Here is a 22,343-nt window from a genome sequence, read left to right as displayed (position 1 = left end):
TGGAATTATGTTTCTGTCTCCTACAGGGGCTGAGATATTAATCATTTTGTAAGTGTTGAATTTCTGGGAGAACTTCAGGTTTTCAAGGGTAATTCCAAAGCCGACCTTAGGTTTTGGGGAGCTTCTGAGAAAGGTGCTTTAGGGTTAACTCTTTTGATTCACTATGGCGTAGGAGCACTTAAACAAGACACACATATAGGGCGGTGCGGGTCTTGTCCAAAAGAAATGTATGCCGGAAATACGGCACAGCACCGGAGTACTTAACTATGGTATTGTCAGTAATAATCACATTTATTATACAAGCTTATGAAGATAAATTGTAGTTGCATGTTGGTACATTTTTTAGTTTGTTTGCATCACATATATACTAAAATGACTTTTCTCTGTGTTTTGGATTAAAAAAAAGAAATACCATGACATTGTGATACATTGCGTGGTTGTGCTTTAAATGTCGTCCCTCATTTGTCACAAAAAAGGGAAGACTCACTCCCTTTCCTACAACTTCCTGACCTCTTTATCATTCACACATAATGAACAAATGTTGAAATGGAAAGAAAGGAGGAGGAGAAGCTGCCTTGTTCACAGATTAATTCCAGTAAAAAGAGATTTTATTTGGTGATTTTATTTCTTTTGAATAACTCAGTTTTCTCCTTTTAATCATTTACAGAGCTCCAGGACACTGTGCAAGTTTTAGTGATGTTTTTTTCTGAATTATTATCACTTGTCTCTCCTGATTTTTAACCATTCTATCTTAACCGGGGATTTCACCATTCACATTGAAACAGCAATGAAACAGTTATGACAAGCTTTGGCCCATAAGACAACAGGGCTCAGGTGCTATAGTGGCCATATTTGGAAGTTATTAGTTTGACACCAAGTGCCCTAAGCGCAAGATACTGAAAACCTTGTTTGACCCAGGTGTAATGGCTGGCAGTTTGCATGGTATCCTCCACCATCAGCCTATGAATGTGTGAATGAGAGACAATGCAATGCTAGGGATGTGTATCGTTTAACCGTTTACGATTTATTAAACGTTTAGTATTTTACTAGTCGGTTAAACGCTGCATTAAGTATCACGCATCATGTTCCTCACACCTCTGCCTCTGTAAACATTTACAAGCTGAGCACCAAGAGAGAATTGCTCCCCTTAGCCCCCCCACCACCCCGCCCACACGCACACATAGTAGGGGGCAGGGACACTGCGTTTGGGGAAGAAAAGTACATTCTGAAGATGTCGAAGCTACCACGAAAAACAATGGCACCGTTTGGCAGTATTTTGATGCAGCAGATGACAACAAGGTCCTCTGTAGGCTTTGTAAGCATAAATTTGCTTACACCCACTCTACCGGAGCAATGAGAAACCACAAAGTAAACCACGATGTGAACCTGCAGGTCGATGGCGGCAGGGCCAGGCAGATGAGCATGAGAGTGTTTGTTCCACCCGGGCGCTGTGATGCTCACCGCACTGCAAAGATTACCCAAGTAATTTGGAAAATGTCTCGATATGCTGCTGCTTTCTTTTGTTGAAGACAAAGGGTTCAAAAAATAAATGCTGTATATCGAGCCACGTTTGAGCGGGTCAGTAATGTGGCCAATGCCTTAACTACAGACGGATGGACGTCCATAGCCACCGAATCTTACATGACTATAATGTGTATAACGTATGTGGACGAAGGACATCTCCGCAGCTTTGTGCTTCATGTGCCTTGGAGGAAAGACACACAGCTGAAAACTTGGCTGCTCTCCTGCGGAGTGTGATGGGTACGTGGGCACTAGAAAATAAAGCCTGTGTCGCCTGTGTGCATGATAATGCACCTAACATATGGCGAATGAGACCCTGCTGGACTGGGAGTCGGTACCATTACTCATTACATTATTCATAATAAATGCCATGCATTGCATTGGAAAATGTATCAGAAATGTATTTCTCTTTCAATTGTTCACTTCTATTCAGTCAGTTGTTGTTACATCAATTGAATTTAAATTAACAAACTATCCTGAATATTTGGGCTGAAATAGCCCCTACTGTAAATACACAAAACATTTGCATTTTAATCTTAGAATTCAACATGTATTAAATTTCAAGTTTTCTTGCTTATAGACTAGTTGACTAGTCGCAAATAAAATTTGCGACTAGTCGGCGGGCAAATTAGTCGAAATTCCCATCCTATGCAATACTGTCAATCATTTCACCTAAATGTGCTAAATATATGCACCCCATTTACCAGCCTGACTTTACTGAAAAGTTGACCTTACTTCTCTCTGAAAGTGTCCTTCTCTTGTTCGCTCCACATGTTCATGACCTGCCGGTCCTTGTACACCTTCATAGGGTCATCCATCAATCCATTCATGTTGATGAACTTGATGCGCTGCTGCTCAGCATCAAACAGCATTGGAGGGATAACTGCCAGCTGTCGCATTTGCTTCTCTGTGTTCTAATGTTCACACATGCCACACGAAAGACACACGCGCACACACACATGCACACACATATCAACATCCAAGAATGAGACAGACCGTTTTCGACTGTACTTGTAGTTGTCATGAACTGAAAGTAACATTACAGCTGTTTTAAAGCACTACAGAGGTCAGCCGGTAGGAGAGGAAGTTAAGCTTCCTCTGCAATTGGAGACATATTACACATCAAATGTGAACTCTACACACATTTACCGCTGACTCTAGTTGTTATCTTAGTGAAACAAAGTGCTTTGAATGGTTCTACACTAGAGGGAAAGTGATTAAAGGTCCATTAAAAGTGGCAGGCAATGCCTGAACATCTTACTGTCGGATATAGAACAGAATAGACAACCTTTATTGTTATTGTACAGTGCATATATACTGAAATTGGGGTGCATCTCCCGAGGTTTGTGTTGCAAGAAAGAAAATAAATAGTACAGAAAAATAAATAATATGAAAACTGCAGAAAACAATATTCAATTGTGCATTGCAAATTGCAGGAAGGCACACTTATGTACACCGGCAGCAGAGTCAGGCTATTGTCTGTGTAAAGTAAGCAATTCTACATATCCAGTGCAAATAGTAGAAAGGTATTCATGTTATGTGTGCAGAAGCACCGTAGTAGGGGACGTTGAATGTGCAAAGTAAACAAAACTACATTTGCAGTACAAATGGCAGTAAAGTACTCATAAACTAAGTATTCTAAAGTAGTTAAGTATAAAGTACTCTCTACCCTGCTACTACAGTAAAGCAGAGATTTCTGATTGAACAAGTAGGAGTAATATGGGAGTGTGTGGATGTTGGTGTTATTGTGTCATTGCAATGACAGCTTGTGGAAAGTCTGTTCATTCTGTTCCTGATGGACCTGCAGTGCCTGCCAGGTGAAGACAATGGAATAAGATATCCTTAGTAACAAGTGTTATTGAACATAATGCTTTGTTTGCATATTTGAAACGAAGTCATTTTCTAGATCAATGAACTGCTTAAAATCCAAATTCCAGGAAAAAAATATATTCTACAAAATGTCTTCACAATTGAACTCTAAACTGTAAAATAAACATAACCCTGATTCATGTGTGCATGTGAAAGCAAAATATACCATGTGTACATACAACTACACATTTGCAAGGTGACAGGATACACACGTTTGATACTTTGTAACTTTGATACTATGAAACTATGAAACCTCCCTCTCGTCACTTTGCACCAGTCTGTCTGCATTGTAGGTATTTATGTTATGCAAATTATTTTTATCTTCCCGCTCGAAATGGCTTAATTGGAAGCTAACATTTTATTTTGTTATGATAGCATTATTATTTTAATTATTGTCTTTAATAATTTAACGCTAGAAAAGTCATGACCCTTCACTAATAAAGCCATAGGAACTAGTCGCTCCACCAGAATCACTGTACACAAGGAGTGCCCAAACAGTCAATCGCGGTCAAGTGGTAGACTGCTCCCAAATCCGAGCTTTCCCTTTGTTAATTACTCCTCGCAATCCCTTTGTGAGAACGATACTTGTAAAAAGTGCAGATTATTTGCCACCATGGAGGCGAGATGATGGAGGCTGGGATTACTGAGTTAGGAGTGAAACCGCAACATGTTTAGCAGGCAACTGTAGCCTGCCGAAGCTTATTGCTAAACTTGCTATCGTTGGCTACACAGTTCGGTGTCTGAAAAACTTAAAAATCTTGTCTCTAAGTTTGGATATTCTTTGTGTTTTGATGATGCTCAAAATAAAAACTGCTTTGCTTTCGCAGTTTGAAGGAGTACACACTACCAGCATTCCTTGAGGGCCTTTTTTTTTTTCTTTTTTTTTTTTAAATAGTTATTTATAGTTACGGGCTTGTTGTTGTTAGTTTATTATTTCCCAAAGTAGTAGTATTTTATTATTTGCATTAGCCCACCTCATTATTTATTCATTTTCATTGACTGTTAATTTAAATTTTCACTATAAATTTATAATGTCGGATGACTATGTATTAACCTTCCAGTAATGATGTTCAGTCTGCCACCTGGTGGCAGATAAGTGCCGTAAGCTTGATAAGTGCAATTCTTTGCCCATCAAATTATTATTGCATGCAGTTTGCTTCAGATGACAAATGATGATAGACACAGTAGTAGAAAAATTACACGTAGTCGCGATGTATATCAGTAGAATCGCCCAGCTCTTGCGCATGCTACAGCCTGCACACCCTATAATCTTAATGTCGAGTAAGCCACCTTTGAACAGCAACATTACTTCCTATCCCTTCAAATATGGCGTTAAGCCGGGCCTGCGGCACATTGTAGTTCACTGGTCAACACTCTGCACTCCCAAACCTGGGACATGTTGGTGGTGCGGGTTCGATCCATGGATGGCGCAAGAGTTAAAAACTAGATCTTGGGTCAAAAAAGATTGAGCACCCCCTACTGTACACAATACAGAGCGCCAATGCTTTCTTAGGACAGCGAGTAAGATTAACAAGTAATCTTCACTGCAGAATGTTTGTAATCTTGTTGCAAAACCTTTGCTTAAGTGCAGAAATCCACCATGCATTTTCCTAGATTCATTGAGTTGAATATGAAAACAAAACTAGATACGTTTATTTTGTTGAACTCGGGTATCCTAATTCACGCCATATCATGTGGAGATGTGTGCTGGTATGCCAGAGAATCAATTTTATTCATCACTAACCGTATACTATTCATCCTGCTCATATACAAATAGATATATGGTACGCTAAATCACATTTCGATTTGGTTCAGTCTTGGAAACTTTCGTTCGTTATATTTTCGGTAAAAAATGAATTTTAAAAAAAGATGACAAGTAAATGGTACATTTTTTAGAAAAAATAAATATAAGCAAACCATTCAGGTGATATTCTAAGAAATCAAACCAGAATAAAAAATACACTAACAATAAAGATCTCTTAATTTTGTAAACCATTAAGACACTGAAATATTCGAACACTCAGCAGCAACAGCCTAAGACACATCTAAGTATTCAAGTTAAAGCTTCGGGCTCTGGCTTGTTTGCGTATGCCATAATAATGCCATTTATCCATGCATTTATGATTTATCACGGCTTCTGGCATACTGGCTCCTCTTCTGTGCCCCAACTCCCCTACGTGTGCAACACTCAATAGCGTCCGTGTGAAAACTCGCCTACTCGCGCGTAAGCTAGCGCTAATAATAGAATCTGATCAGAAGTGGTACGCAAGTGGACCGAAACGAACATGTCGTATCAAAACGGATTAATAAAACCACGTATACCGTTGCACTCCTAATATTTTGTAGTATTTTCATTATAATATTTAATTTTCATTATTTTGTTTTTGTGCCTTTCAAAGTGATTTAGCTGGGCGTGAAGGCAGTGTCCTAGTGCCCTCTATTGACAAGCTGCCACTGACTGTTTTTTCATTAAAGGGAGAACAAAGTGTAAGGCAAGCGACACAATCTCTGACAGAAAAGATTTACCTCATGCTCTGATATTCCATCAATGATCTCGGAGACCTCATGTTCGCTGCGAGCTGCAGAAGAGCTCAATCCACCCCCTCGCTGCCCAACACGGCTACAAAAACAGATGACACAAAAAATATTCCACCATTTGAGTTCTTACAGTAATTATTGCACATTAGCAACATCAAGTGAGTAAGTCAGTTGTAGTGAGCTTTGGGATTGCAAACGTGTAGCTCACCTCTGAATTCGTTCCTGCATCTCTCTCTGCTTACGAATCTCGGGGAACTGTTTCTCGTAGTACTCCCGTACCTTGCTTTCCTTGGCTCGGCGCCGAGGATTGTTTTCAATGCGCTCAACCTTCTTTTCCCAGGCTTCCATCAGTTGGTCATAACGCTGGCAGAATTTCTGCTCCTATATTGTCACACAAAAAGGCAGGCATTTTATTTTCAATTAATAACAACAATTTTAATTAATCACTTACTGTGTTGTGTGCTGTACATATTTTGCTGCACAACACACACAGAGAGTCAAAACACACACAAGCAGACATGCAAGGAGACCTATCAGAGTGAAAGGAACCATAATCCTCTGGCTCCAAAGCCCAAGCCCTTACAGATCAATGACGCTCTAATGGTGAATTTTATAATTTCCAAATTGTCTATCTCCATCTACAAACCCCTAAATGTTGAGAGTAATGTATGAGTTAATAGTGAAGTGAATTGTTTTTCAACTTTATATAATATAATTGAGTGACAATTGTTTGGAAGCCAGAACTGTAGTACAGAGCTGAAAGTTTAACCTTCAATTTTCAATGCAGTCCCTTCTCACTATACGCTGCACTTGACTGTTCTTTCGGACATTATACAGTATTTACACTCTGATGTCATTATCTTTTAAGATGGAAACATTTGCATATAAGTACATTTTGTGCCAAATGTTACACCCTTTTTTTTTTCCTGCAAAGTCAGTTTAATTTTGTTTCCAGCTGGCTATGACAACAGAGCACAAGCACACGCCATTGATCCCTTCTTTACTTATAGCTATGCTAGTTATACGCCTGAACAACAGAAATTCTCAAGATTAATTTCCAACTGGAAAAAAAAAACCTCACCCACGGTTTAATTGATGATGTTTCTTTATAAAACGGTAATCATCCAGCAGTATGCTGAAACATATCACACCCAGGCCCTGTCTCCTCTCTGGTCAGCCTAAAATGGCCACTCACTTTAAGGAGCTGCTGACCCAATTTCACACTAGTCATCCCTCACTGGCTGAGTCCCAGCAGCATAAAAAAAAAAAAATACTCAGTTCTGTACACTTACCCATTGCTTACGAGCATGATTTCTTCTCTTGAAGTACAAGATGAGTTTCTTCCTCATCGCCTGGTTTCTAAGAAGGTTGAACAAATAAACTGGCATTAGGAAAAGAGTGATGCAGAGGATTAAAAGCAAAAAATAATATTATTAATAGTAGGTTTTCACACAATTGTCACTTGATTTCTCACTAAATCTATAGGTTCTGGATTACCCTACAACACAAAAACAACTTTCTTTATCAATGCTTTCGGACGGACAGGACAGCATGGGGAACAAACGAATAAAACTTGTCTTGCAGTTCGTCAAACAAAGGTCAGGGCCACTAATCTCCTTAGGCAGCCGCTCAGTTTGTCTCTTTCTTTGCTGCAAGACAGAGTTTTATTCCTGACACTTAATCTGTCGGTTGTAAGGTCACGCTTCCCAATGATTAATGTAATCTTATTCTACATTAGTCGATTTAACTGAGCGGCGGCGTTACATGAAAGGAAAAGAAACTACAAAGTAGGTTACTAGAGGTCTCAGTCTTACATCACAACTGCAAGCTGAGATAATATGCTGAAAAAAATAAACAGAGGATAATCTTTCCCCCCATTTCCCAACATGTTATCTGCAGTACTACTTGTGAAATCCGAAAGGCCTTACCCAAAGCATACATAAACACTGAATAAAAGCTCCAAACACATTCAAACAAACACTATGACAAATTCACCAAAGTTGTGTGGTTGTGCAGAAAAATCTGTGAAAAATCCCACTGGATTGCCAGGGGCCACTATTGAGTCACACGGATGAAGAATCTCTCCTTACACCCCTTGATACTCTGCCATAACTTATTCGTACTATCTGCATTTTTAATGACAAAATTATGAATTGGTTTTAATACAAATTTGAAAGAAAGGTGTCCTTAAAAGAGACCGCTAAATTTATACCGTCAATGTCAATCAAAATCATTACTTTCACACCATAGCAAACAAACAACATGGCTGCATTGTTTGTAATACCATACACACAGTTATGGTTTCATAAAATTAAATTCAGATATAACCAGACTCTTTCTCAACACATTCCTAAGACAAACAGGAGCACGTGGAGATCTGATGCATTAAATTGGCTAAGAGACGGAGAATTGGATTGGACAGTGACGTATCCGCTCCCCCGGTTTGAAAGGTAGAAAGACGCAACAGTGCTCCCGGCTCTAGTGGTAGAAACGCGGTTATGCGCTCCCGGGCTTAATGGGTTAAAGTCGTTCATGTCAAAATACGTTGTATAAAAAAAGTACAATTATGTAACAAATTGGTTTATCTGTGTTGTTGCCATTATGACATTTGTGTTTTGAAGAAGTGTGTTGTTTCCGACTTTCCTGAATGCATCACACGAATCGCTGGATGGGAGGGGCGTGTGAGTGAGAGGAGAGAGTGGACGGGAGGAAGAGACAAGCATTCTGCACTAACTTAGCAGAAACACTATGATGCTGGGGACGAAATGGCGGAAGAGGCACGGGTGTCGTAATATCGAAACGTCGTAGGTCGAGTACGTTGTAACTCAAGGACTTCCTGTTTATGTAACCTGTGACTAGCAATCTGAATGTGTTAAAAAGAAATGGTCAAGGACTCAACATTTCAAAGGAAGGATATAGTGGTACCTCTACTTACGAACGGCTCTTCATACGAAATTTTCAAGTTACGAAACGCCTCAACAGGAAAATATTGCCTCTTGTTACGAAAGAAATATCAGGATACGAAAGGTAATGTAAGGTATGGGCTGCTACTCGCAGCTCCAGAGTTTCCTGAACGCAACATACTCATAGCTGCTCTGCCATTGGCTATTACCTAGCATCTTCCTGGCATCCCGTTGGCTAAGAGGGACTTCTACCATATCTGTCTATGTGTGTAGCTAGACAGTTAGATATATATATATATATATATATATATATATATATATATATATATATATATATATATATATATATATATATATGATAGATATGTCTATACAGCGTCCTCATCCTTGTCATTCGCCCCTCGGGCCATGAGGTTTTCCGATAGTTTTACAAAGCAAGAGATAATAGAAAAGTATGAAAAAGAGATGCGTTTGGTTGAACTCGCCAAAGAATATGACCGTAATGTATCGACAGTCGCCATGTTATTAAATCAGTTCTTTACAAAACGCCAGGCAAAAACCACTCCTGAGAAAGAACATGAACCAAAGAGGGCAAAAAGCGATGAGGGCAGCAATTAAAAGGTAAATGACCATCATGTTTATTCTTTGCTCTATTGTTTGTTTTTTACATTAAGCACAAGTCTCATTTATTGTGCAATAATCTAATTGTAACATGTATTTGTTACATGCTATGATGCATTTTTATGCATAATAAAACATTTATGTCTGAATTTTGGGGCGCTTGGAACGGACTATGGCATTTACATGGAAAAAACGTCTCTACTTACAAAAATTTTCTACTTAAGAAATGTCTTCCAGAACCAATTAAGTTCGTAAGTAGAGGTACCACTGTACTGGATTTTTGCATTTTTATTATAGCTTCTTTTCATTTTTGATTTTGGCATGAAAAGGAAAACGCACAAGGGTTGACTTACATTTTGATGTTCTCATGGTACTGCTTGGTATCAGAAGGTTGATTGTACAGTGGCTGAAAGAAAATAAAAGTTTTGTAGTGTTAAGTTCTGCACCAACAAGGAAGCAGCATCAATCTGTTGCCTTGTCACCAATAGATGTGAGACTTAATAAATCAAAAGAAGGGACACAGGACAAATTTCGTCATAGAGATCCAAATTCCCCAGTTGTCCAAGACAGATGCAGATGGATGGGAAAAAGTACAATATCTAAATAGGCACAAGAGATATTCTATTTTTAAAATATGGCACAGAAAAGATCTTATTAGTTTGATTTTGAGTTTCATTTAGTTGCCTTGGAGAGCTTCTTTAAAACTGCTCAACCGCTTGTGCCCAGATTGGTAGGAATAATGCAATTCAATTCAATTTCCTTATGTCACTTGTTTAAAATGAAAATCAGAAAACAAAAGAGCGAGAAAATAATAATATGGTAACAGGAATATGACAGATACAACTCACCAGTTCTACCCTGGGTCCAAGTCCCTCCAGTATCCTGTGTGCTTCCTCTGCCTTTTTCTGGTAAGAGAACACAACCAGAAGTGCTAGATTAGCCGGCTGCCTGCACCTCAGTCATCACCATGACAACACAGTGAGCACACTCACTTGAACGCTTGGACTCCACTACAGCCAGCTGGGTGACTGGATGCAATGATGGAAAGGTGCATACGTTGACTATTATTAGTGCTTTTAGCCCAAGTTGGGCCATAGTTACTTGCCTTACCCATCACTACTCTGACGGGGAAGAAAAAACAGGCTCACTTTTCCTGAGCAGAGAGGGAGGTAACAAGCGGGCAGAAGCGCTAGTGGGAGTCGAAAGAGTCAAGCAAAGGCAGCAGTGGGGGGGAGACTTCCTTTAAAAGGGCTTTGCTGCTCTCATAGAGACAGCTGATGAATGATAGCAATAACAATATATATCTAGAACACAATAAACTGTAACAAGGAATGCATGCACATTAGTCCCTATTAGACTGCCTGTAAAAGTCAGAAATCTTTTTTTTTCTGTATAACTGTTCTGCATAAACAGTACTGGCACAGACTGGGGACTGAAGTCGACCCACAGTTTTATCAGAGTCGTAACTCCACCTATGCGTAAGGTTAATTGGCAATGCCGGGACAAGGGTGAAAAGGTGAAGTCACTTCCCCTGCCCTGTTGTGTTGAAAGCAACTCTTTCTGTATAAAAATATTCAAAATATTGGAAAAAGCTCTGCGTTGTGCTCACAGTAACACGATGGTGCGTGTAAATGATGAAAAGGAAGAAGAGTTCACACTCCAAGTGAGCTATTTTAGAGGTGAGGTGAGACAAGGTAAGAACAAAGACCTGCCACTAGATGTAAACGTCAACCTTTTCTCTGCCCCCCCCATCACCGACCAACCTGAGTCCACGAAAAAAATTGCTCAGTATATCTTATGCAAACACACAACAAAAAAGTAAGAATGTACAGGATTGTATTTAGAAAACAATACTTGTTTTGTCTGTATAATGTAGTACCCTACCACTGACTGCCATTAAGCCATATGAACAAATGCATGTATGAATCATTACTACAGTACTGTCTTTTAATATAGCCATAAAGCCAGTCTCACTACCCCCTGCAAATACTGCCAGAAACATTTCTTCACCTGTCACTTTGTGGAAAAACGAATCGAAATGGGCTGTCTTTGTCCCCTAATGATGCAGTTAGACCAAATGTGAGTCGAGTGTTTCTGGTGGCACGTTTCCATATATAAAGCAAATTGTGTGGTCGGGCATTAATGTGTGCCAGATGGTGTGGATTAAGCATTTGAAGTTAAAAATGTTGCTTCTTCACCCATTTCACGGGATTTGCAAGTGTACACTTTTTGTGGCGTTGCGTCATGGACAGGTAATGGGTGTCGAGAATGTACTACGTCACACGCAGCAGCAGTACAAGCAGAAGCAGACACACGCAGCGTGGTGAGAAAAAAACAATGTGGGATGATATCATTGCGGTCTGTGGGACCGAGAGGTATACAGTATTGCCAGCTTCCTTAACTGGCCGGGACCAAGCCAAAAAGGAGCAGGTGTGGAGAATGGGAGAGAGGAAGTTGGCATAGCTGGTCAGTGGACTGACTTGTTTGCAACGGATGTACTGTCAACCAAGCATTTGGCAGCCAAAGTAATAACACAAGCATCGGTAAACAGATTGACTAGTGATGGGATTTTTTTTTAAATTTCCTCTCGGAGGACAAAAGCTCTGATTAAGCAACCCTGTGCAGTTCCAAGCAACTGTGTAGTTCCCCTGCGAACAAAAAACGTAAGACACGCGAGGCGACATGATATTTCGTGTTTGGTCTGAACCTAGCATAACTGTGTTCTGGTTCTGAAATGTCTACGATAGCAAACAAAAGGTAAGCAATATCATTAGGTAGTTTAATATTGCCTACCCCAAATGGCAATAGAAATGGGCAAGTACTAATACCAGGTATCGGTATCGGCTCGCCTTATTTATTTACTTTTTTCATGTTTTACAAATGAATCCTACATTCAGTTACTTGTTTGTGGGGGTTTTTGGACTTAAATTCTCTATTGCAGAGTGACTGTATTGCCTTTTGTCAAAAATAAACCAATGGCCTTTCTTTAAAATTATCTGTCATTGGTTTAAAATACCTCCGGGTACTCCGGTTTCCTCCCACCTTCCAAAAACATGCATGGTAAGTTGATTGGACTGTCTAAATTGCCCCTAGGTGTGATTGTGAGTGCGGATGTTTGTCTCTGTGTGCCCTGCGATTGGCTGGCAACCAATTCAGGGTGTCCCCCGCCTACTGCCCAAAGACAGCTGGGATAGGCTCCAGCACGCCCGCGACCCTTGTGAGGATAAGCGGTATGGATAAGGAATGAATGAATGAATGGTTAAATATAAATTTTATAAACTAAAAGTACGACTGGTATTGGTTACCTGGTATCAGTATCTCGAAGTATTCAACGGTTGAGTACTAATACTGATTTCCGTCTAAAAAAAGAAGTATCAAACATCACGAAATGGTAACAAATGAGCACATTCACAGGGTTTTTCCTGTGTTCAAAATTGGGAGGAAACCGCCACCAGCTAATTTTGTGATCGCCTCAAGCAAGAGCGACTGATGTTGCTCAAGACAGCACGATGGATATCGTGACATCAGAAAGCGCTTCCAATAGAAGAGGGGCTGGCAAGCGATTTACTGCTATTTTGGCGGACTTATTTACAAGTGACAGCATGAGGACAATGGAGGAAGCCTTGATAAATAAAGTGCATTTACTGTATTTAACACTGAGATATAGATCTTGTCTCCTCTTCATTTTAGTTTTGTGCATCAGAGTTTTAAATCATGTTAACGTGTGCACGGACGCTCTTTTTGGGGGGTTGACAGAATGTAAGGACGGAAGTGTTTTTAAAGAACGAGGGCAGTCGGGGTTGGAGGATGATTATTTTTATTTGCTGTCAAAATCATTCAGACTGCTTGTTATCATGGAGGAGCACTAAGATCGAGCATGCTTGCCCTACGCCCACAACTTGTAAGTAAATACTTCAGTAATTACCGTCACAAATCACCCACAGATTTACTATTTAAATGCCATATTACCAATATCATCTGCTAAATTTGTTGCCTGAATAAAAAAAAAAAAGCTAACTTTTTTTGCAGTTAACACTTGTGCACCATGCTGCAGAGGTAGGTAGGTAGGTAGGATGGTAGGTAGGTAGACAGACACAAACAGACAGACATAACTTCATCTGGTGAGAGAAAGTAGCTTTGGTAGCTTCATGAAGTTTTTCAAACCTTTCCACAGAGCAGTTTGTTAACTTGTGAAAGGTAGAAAATAGAAGTTTGATTCACCCTGCCCTTCCGTCTCATAGAAACACGCACTGTGACTGAAACATGACGTTAAACATATTCAAGTTAGATTACTTTAATATTATGGCACTTGGATTAAGTAATTATGAATGCACTTACCCGTCAGTCGCACACCCTACACACGCGCACAAAAAAATTTCAGATCCCAGTAAATTGTTCTATCGAGTTAGGGTGGGGGGAACCATCTGACTTTTCATTTTAGGGCACCCAAAGGGGTAGCAACAGCTCTGACAGTGTGGAACGTAAGGATAACGGTCTCATGTAGCGAAAAATAATACCTCCACCTCACATGCACATTGTGTGTTGTTAAATAAAGCATAATCAATCTTTCCCCAATCATTTGATTAACTGATAGGATAATAATAATAATAATAATAATTAGCGATTCTAAAAATTCGCTGGGTGCAGCCCAATTACATGTCGTGGGCCAAACTAAGTTGTGCGTTTTGACCGTTCCACCTTACACTCTAGTCGGGGCTGATGGTGTAAATTTCTGATACTATGTGGGAAGCCGGAAAATTCAGGGTTTGACTTGAACCCCCCCACCCCATTCTGTACTGCAACATTACACACAGTATGGCAAGTCAAGAAAACGCTGGGGAGAAGACAGCTTAGTTGGCCAGGGTTAAAGGATTTTACGATAGCGGAAATTGGTTACACTATTCAAAGAAAAATGGAAACATTTTGGAATGCAAAGATGGCGGCGGTGTGGGGGTGGGGGTTGCTCTCATTTGCAAGTCAATAAAGTACAAGGTTGTACAAACACACCAATATTTAAAAAAAAAATTACGAAAGAAAAGTGGAGGCTTCCTTAGAGCTTAAGAGTGGGCTGCCAGTAAAAATTTAGCTTCAGCCTTGTCAAGCCTCAGAAGGCATGTTGAGGCTGACGAATAAAAATACAAAATTAGGACAATAAATGTTTGGACTAAGTTTTTAATGACTGACTTTATACACAACCAAAAAAGATTATACCATCATTTCAGGAGTACAAAATGTACCTGATTACATGCCTCAAAAGCTTAATCTAGCCATAAAAACAAATATGTATGCACAACGGCCATTAATAGATGCGGGTCTCCACGTTATAACATGGGATATTTGCAAAAAAGAGGTCACACAGACCTGGGCAATAATTAATATCAGTATGTATCGCGATAGACACGTGATCGATAACAATAGAAAATGCCTTCGATAAAATGTTCGTTAGAAAAAAGAATAAAAATCAGAAAGCAAGCCCCAACCACGGCATTGTGTAGGCAGCGCGCAGCCACCTCCAAACATGAAGAAGAGGCAAGTTAAACCAACGAGTGTGTGCGCGGCATGCTTACGCAGAATGAGTGAGTGCCGTAACTTTGTTCAAATAAATGACCAGTCGACTCGGCAGGACAATTCTGATAATGAAATGATATTATGCATACTAACCCAATTAAACACCTCCAGATGGAGACGCGGCGTACAAAGTGGTCACTGATGGGAAAGACCCGGACGCACTGGACTATAAGGAGTGCATGACAACATTCTGACTGGCTGTGAAATGTTGTATTTTAGTATACTGTATGATTTGAGAAAAAGAAAATGTTAGCACAATAAAACTAATGTTAATACTTGGGGGTGGGGGTGTTCATATATAGTATGGTGTCACCTCTGCCTCATTAAATTATTTATCGAAAAAGACCCACATCTGATAAAGACTAAGCATTTGTGTAGTCCATACCGTTTTAGTTTATGTGTGTGGAATTGTGATTATTTATGCTGGAGTTTAAAAACCCTATTCTGTTTGGACGGCGTGATAATGGGTCATTTTAAACTGTCAAAGAATCATTAGACATCTTCTATTGACTTAATCACATTGTAACAATACATTGGATTGTGTATGCATACCCGCATGCATGGGCATGCACACACAATCAATAATCCAGGCTACTCTCTCACTTTTGGTGTTAAGTAATGGCGGTGTTTATTCCACTGACCCTGTTCTCATCATAGATGATCTGCACCAAGCTGCGGTGCTTGGCCTCGCTGGGTGGAGGGGAAATAGGTCGCTCAGGCTCGTGAGGTTTGGCAGCCTCCTCCTCCAGCTGTTGCTGTAACAAACACATAAAAAAGTATTGTACCGAAAATATACCGAACCGAAGTTTCCAAGAAACCGAACCGAACTGAAATGTGATTTAGCGTACCGTTACACCCCTAATAAATAATAAGCTATTAAAATAGCAAGTTAACCACAATTGAGTATAACATCAAAACACACAAGATCACAAGGGTGGGCACAATGTGCTGCTCAAAAATAGTGACTGAGCAAAATAAAGACACAGGCTGCACTGTGCTTTGCACCAGGTGTAAAATAGGACCCAGTGCACTAACACAGTGTGTTGGCATGCCTAAACCGACCATACTGTTTCTCTACTAAACATGGCAGGCAGCCAAAAGCGAGGCAGAGTGGAAGGGATGTGAGTGCTTTAGCAGTCCCAAAACCACTGCCATAATCCAATTCCTCCCCTGGGGAAAATGTTATTTATAGCTGTATGTATTTTTAACCTACTCTTCTCCTAAATAAAAACTGAAGACAGAAGCAGAAAGGAATGCAGCTGCCATAAGGACCGCATGGACTTGTGGCATTATCTACATGAACCAGCAACAAAGCTCGACGACAGAAATAACACCTCACAAAGTATCTACAGTATGTAGTAGGGATATAACGATTCACTCAAACCAAGATTCGATTCAATTTTCAGTTCCCTATTTTCGATTCAGATTTTATTTTATTTATTTTTTAATCGCTACCATGCTTGTCTCTGTCCACCAGTGTGGTGCTGCAGCCATCCACAAACGCAATAGGCAATGATGTTTGGTGCAAGAATGTCAAGTAGGGCTACCACAAATTGTTATTTTGCGAGTCGACCAATCACCAACAGTAGTCGCAATAGTCAACTAATCGAATCTAATGTAAATGGTGGCATAATCACACCAGGCAGAATCGGGCAACATGGCCTTTCAGTGCGAACCAAATCAAAGTCGCAATTTGTTCAAACATTGATATTTGAAGACAGTGTTCATACACACTTCATATGTAAAATTCAACAACGATTTTAGTATGATTACAATCTATTTTCAGCATTGTGCTGGATATTTTTGTGCATGCTTACATCTCCCACCAAAACATTTCCGCGCATCACATGCAAGCATGCAAACCAGAAAGAGATGTGCGACTGATGGGGCAGTGCAACGATGTTGACCCCTAAGCTAATTAGGGGTTCATTAAACTCAACAATATTATATTTATACATTATACATTTATAAATTATTTATAAAAATCTCTTTCACAACCAGTCTCGAACAATATGCTATTTTAGGTAGCATTAGCCTGAATAATTTTATATTCAGCATCCTTAAGAGACCAGCCACTTCTGCCACTAAAAACACAATAAATGTAAAGCGCTTTCAGTCCCTTGTATCAAAGTGAAAGTCAATTTACATAAATGTGCAAACCTGTTTTTTGCGAAGCTTGCAGATCTGCTGTTCCACCATAGTGATCTCCCTGTCGACACGGTCCATGTTCTGGATCAGTTCTTCCTTGGAAAAACGGGCTGGCACCAAATCCAAATCAGGATCCATGTGTACAGGGCTCACAGGTGAGATTGGCTCTAGCTTCCCCATGGCATTTCCACGATCCTATAAAAAGGAACAGGGTTAAGTGCAAAAAAAAAAAAGCATTAAAGTATTAAAAAAAAAAATACAATGAAATATATTTTTTTGCTGTAAGTTGTCTTTTTGTACATTTGTTTGCCATCAAATGAGCGTTGCTTTCTCCTGTGCTTATTTCCCTATGTCAGTTACCACAACAAGGAGTATATTAAAATGTTGGTAATTCACTGTACCTTTGTGGGGGGTTTTCTTTTCAGTCTACACATGCACTGCATCACATCTCTCTCTTTATTTTCTTTACACTTGTCTTACTGCACTTGCCCCTCTAGTCCACCATCATTTGGTGCACTTCAAGGAGTGATTGTATTTGACAGGACTTACGCAACGACTTTACATGCCGCATTGCTCTGGAGTAATTTCTGGCAACTCTAAATATTAAAGAAAACATTTTGGACATATTTGCTGGTACTTGTGATTCAAGTTCAGACTCTCTGGGTAACTTTGAAACTGGTGTCAGGACTACCACGGAATTAGCAGTTCTACAGTAGAGTGCACGTGGGATGTTTTGATCTGCAGTTTCATCCCCAGCCTTTTGGAATTTAGGTCATGTCTATTATTAATTCATTAATGTTTCCCAGCTCCTTGAGCCTTAGAAACCACTACAGTTTACATATTATACAAAACCCCAAATCAGTTTCTCTTGATTCCTCGTAGCGTATGTCTGATACCATCATCATCTATTGTTTTGAAGGAGAAAGCAATACTATGAGAGACAAAAGAGAAAGGCGAGAAGAAAATTTGACTTGAATTTTGTGGCGCTATCTAAAGAATTACAATCAGGCGCGAGTCCACGAGGACTGCCTCATGTATAGAGTAGGGAAACTAATTTAATTTGAAACTGTTTTTTTTGTTTTTTTTCTAACTGAAGTATCCCAAAAAACAAGACTTGTGGGTGGGTATAGAAGATAATTTAGTACAATAACAGAATGTTTTATTACAATTATGTAGAGCGGACAAGCACGAAGCACAAAGCTTTGTCCAGTGGAAAGGTCTGCTACAGTCCAAACCAAAAATAACTACACAAAATATAGGATTTTGCAGCCTTTACTAGTAATGGTGAAGTACTTTTAATTAATTCGGCATCAAGGAGACAAAACAATAATGTCAGTTTCAGTCAGAAAAAATATGACACGTGATTCTGGTTAAGGTGAGCAAAACTTGACAATTTTAATCAAATTTATTCGGACGGATGGACGGATAGACGGATAGACAGATAGACAGATAGATGGATAGGTGTTTCCCTCATCCGTTGGACCTTTTTTTCCAGGATTGACGATAGACAGACTGACAGATCTTTGACGTTTACTGACGGAAGAACGGTTAAAATAACATGATGGACTGATCAACAGACGATTTCAGTTTGGTGAATTATTATTTGAAAAATAGACGGAGTGACGAATGAGGTACGGGTACCCAGGCTGCTGACGGATGACGAATGACGGACTGGCAAACTTTAATGAAATGCCCACCTCTGATGATTTCAGTTTAAAAAAAAAACAACATGTTTGATGATTTCCAGGCAGCCAATCAAGCACGCCTCTTTGGTGAATGTGTTCATTCATAGCTTACATGTGGTGGATGTGTCAAAAGTATGGATGGGAGAATACGCATACATATAGTATAAGTGTGCAAGACCAGGCACTTAGAAAAGGACTTACACAAAAAGAAGAATATGGGCCTTGTTGCATATGTTGTAGCCACTGATTATTGAAACAAATTGAAGTGATCAAATTAATTTGATAGTTTACAAACTGCCAAAATGGCTTATTTTACAGAGGCTACTGACCTTAGCAAGATCCTCAGGTCCTCCAAGAGGCAACTGTGGCCGATGGGATGAAGGTCTAATGAGAGAATCTGGCCCCATCTCCAATCGAGGCCGTTTGATCTCTCCAAAGTCCATCTCTGAATGGCTGCTAGGCTCCGGTAAGTAGATGTGCTCATAGCGGATATGCTGCTCTTGTCCTCTGCAAAAACAACAAAATTATGTAAAATAAAAATGAAAATATCTGTACACTAAGGGTAGTTAAGGTAAGAGTATGTTGGCGTCCGCCACTGCTTGCAGAAAATTCATGAAGCTATAAGCGACGCGGTGCGAGTGGGCGATGATTTTGGATAAACGCCAAATCGACAAGCCCTGGAAGGTCGGCTTTTTGAACGTTCAGTGTCGTGGTATGGCATGTGCTTTTAGGGGCCACTTGGGGAGCATCAATGTCGGATAGCAAGCTTCACGACAACCCTGGTTCTGGTCTTGGAAAAATCCAGCATCCCCGGGCACAACCCTAGTGAGGATATGCAGTGCAGAAAATGATGAATGGATGAATGGATGGATGGACAGACTGAAAAGCACCAAAGCTCCAGCGAAGAGGCTGACTCTACAGCCAGGTGTGGCCGCGTTCAACGCGTCATTTTCGGATGAGTGGAGCAGGCGTACACCCTGAGAAGCCTTCGTGGAAAAATAGTGAGTAGAGCTAACGGTTATGGATTAAAACCAAATATATAATGACCTACTAACGATGTACAAACAATTAACCTTATGAAAAGCCCCTCGGAACGCATTGTGTTTGCATATCTTGATGACTTATTAAAGTAAACAGACAAGACATGAGAGAAACTGCACGTAGGCTGCTCATTTCCTCATTCTCTTTTAAGTCAGCCATGGAAAGTCTTATAATTTTGTGATGTTTTCAGAGGTTGAAGTGGTCCTAAGTAGAGATGTCCACAAACATTTTGGGGTCAGTTGGTCCCATTATTTTGACATTATTAGTGACGTATTTACAATGGCTTTCAATGGACAAATTGTGATCGGCCCCTGGCGTGACTCCCACCAAGACATGGAGGGAAGGGGCATGGTCATATTCGTCATTTCTTGTGGGCAGTTTTAAGTTAGTCCAAAAGAATGTGTAACAGAAGATACCATGTGTTAAGTAAACTCAGAATTTCAAAGACAATTAAAGACTAAGGCTATGATCAGACTGCAAGTATTAATGCTCAATTAAGATTTTTGGGTGAAAACCGATTCACATAACGACCTCAGTCTGTCACATGTGTGAACCAATTGCGTCCCCAAAGTGACCCACATGCTCAGAAGAAGAGACAACGACACTCACAAAATACAGTTTACTGATGTGAATATGGTCCAGCGTGTAGAGGCTCATCATTTTATCATCTCTTTATCATAATTACAGAGGAACGATGCGCTAGATGGTAGAAATATTTTGGGAAATAAGGTGAGGCTTTTCAACTTATTTTAGGGAGATGTCTACTAAAGATGACATCACGCCATCACATATTAAATGAACCGTGCATCATGTTTCAAATGGGATTAAATTTAAATTAAATATAAAGTCAATGTTGTTACTCAAAATAACTTTTCAGATTGATGGACAGTTGACAATATCCCTCCCAGGCACTCTCCCCTGCCCATGCGAAACGACGTATAGGTCGAATACATGTGACCTGGCCGTTCAGACTGAGGTCGCATTCAAAAATCTGATTTGTAGCGGATCTAGGACCACATGTAAAAGTGACCATGGTCAGATTTTAAAAAAAATCTGAGTTGAGCCGTTCAGACTGTCATAAAAAAGTCAGATACACACACATATGGGCAAAAAAAAAAAATCTAATATGGGTCGCATTTGCCTGCAGTCTGGACGTAGCCTAAGTAGGGAATTGACAAGACAGCAAAAGAAAAATGAAACCTTATGTACCAAAATTGCTTTGGGAACAACCTATTTAGTCTGGGAATACATAACAATCTCAAATGTTAGTGATTACACTAAAGGAAAGCAACGCATCAGGAGCTACGTACATCAGTAAAGTATATATACTGTACTTCAATTCTTAAAAAAAGATTATCTCAAATCTGCCCTTCGGTCAGATGCCAGAATGTCAGTAACTTTCCTGCCTATGTCAAAATGGAAGTGGCTTAAGAAGACCAGAGGGGAATACTGTACACAATCATAATGATGGCCTAGGCCCACAATGGCCTAGTGTGTGGTTTGTGTACATACCAAGAAGCATGGATTCTCTCTGTCTAGATAGGTGCTAGTGGGGTGGTGTAATCAACACTATCCTCTGCCAAGACTCCAGATTGCAACTTCGAATGTACTGTATAAATTATTGAACTTGGTGATGTATAAGACTGGGCACAATTTGAGAAAGGACAATTAATTAAGGCTGTTGATCTTATCTAACCACTGCGGGGAAAAAATGCTACCAAAATTCATAGCCACATGGCCAGATGGTTAAACTCCCCCAAACCCCACCCCCGCCCTCCCCACCCTTGCATTCACTCCCGTTCTTTTCATCTTCATAGATGGCTGGCACTTACATAATCACATCAAGCTCAACGCCCACCACCCCACACCCCATCTCTCTGTCCCTATTTTCTTTCCTCCTCTCGTGAGCGTGCAGAATAATCTGATCCCTGGGGAGGATTTGTCTGGAGGATGAGAGAACGAGATGCATGTAGGGACGGGGGAGGAGAGAGGGCAAAACAACACAAACACCGACACCTAACTACCAGCTCCATTAGATTCTCACTGGCTTGGCTCTGATTATGACAAGAATAGAGATTAGGTGTGCTGATACCAGCCCGTTACTGTGAAAGCACAGCAATGTTTGTGTGCCTGCCAGTCTCTTTGCTACTCGAAAGGGGAACAGCTCCACAGCTGAACATGGCACAGAGGCTGCTTAATAAAATGCTACACTCAGATCATAAAACCTTTATGTTCATATTACTACTATGGGTGTGCCAAAGGTGGCCCCTTTTCACACTTAAAGCAGCACATTTCAACAGAATGGCTAGATTTACAGTGTCTTCTTTAATGTACCATTGTACTGAATCTCCATTTGATTCTCATGTTTTCACGAAATGCGTTGCATCCAACTGATGGGATTCCTATACGCCTTTTCGACAATTAAATGTTGGTCATGTTGAATTAATGA

At 40.1% G+C, this 22,343-nt stretch overlaps 1 protein-coding gene across 3 annotated transcripts in view; it reads right to left on the bottom strand.

Moving 5' to 3' along the window:
- ncor2 (nuclear receptor corepressor 2) overlaps positions 1-22,343 on the bottom strand; it is an 85,313-nt gene that overhangs the window by 40,026 nt on the left and 22,944 nt on the right. For all 3 annotated transcript variants that reach the window (XM_086030094.1, XM_086030093.1, XM_086030095.1), the window contains exons 4-12: positions 19,183-19,360; positions 17,181-17,363; positions 15,662-15,775; positions 10,301-10,357; positions 9,806-9,858; positions 7,221-7,287; positions 6,137-6,309; positions 5,917-6,010; positions 2,257-2,435 (exon numbers count right to left, since the gene is read on the bottom strand). In XM_086030094.1, coding sequence (XP_085886220.1) covers positions 2,257-2,435; positions 5,917-6,010; positions 6,137-6,309; positions 7,221-7,287; positions 9,806-9,858; positions 10,301-10,357; positions 15,662-15,775; positions 17,181-17,363; positions 19,183-19,360 — 1,098 coding nt within the window. The remainder of the gene's footprint in view (positions 1-2,256; positions 2,436-5,916; positions 6,011-6,136; positions 6,310-7,220; positions 7,288-9,805; positions 9,859-10,300; positions 10,358-15,661; positions 15,776-17,180; positions 17,364-19,182; positions 19,361-22,343) is intronic.

The sequence above is a fragment of the Filicampus tigris genome, chromosome 5 (assembly GCF_054856515.1).
Source record: "Filicampus tigris isolate MCC_2025a chromosome 5, RoL_Ftig_1.0, whole genome shotgun sequence".
In the NCBI taxonomy this organism is placed as follows: Eukaryota; Metazoa; Chordata; class Actinopteri; order Syngnathiformes; family Syngnathidae; genus Filicampus; species Filicampus tigris.
This window is presented reverse-complemented; position numbering and strand designations above follow the sequence as displayed.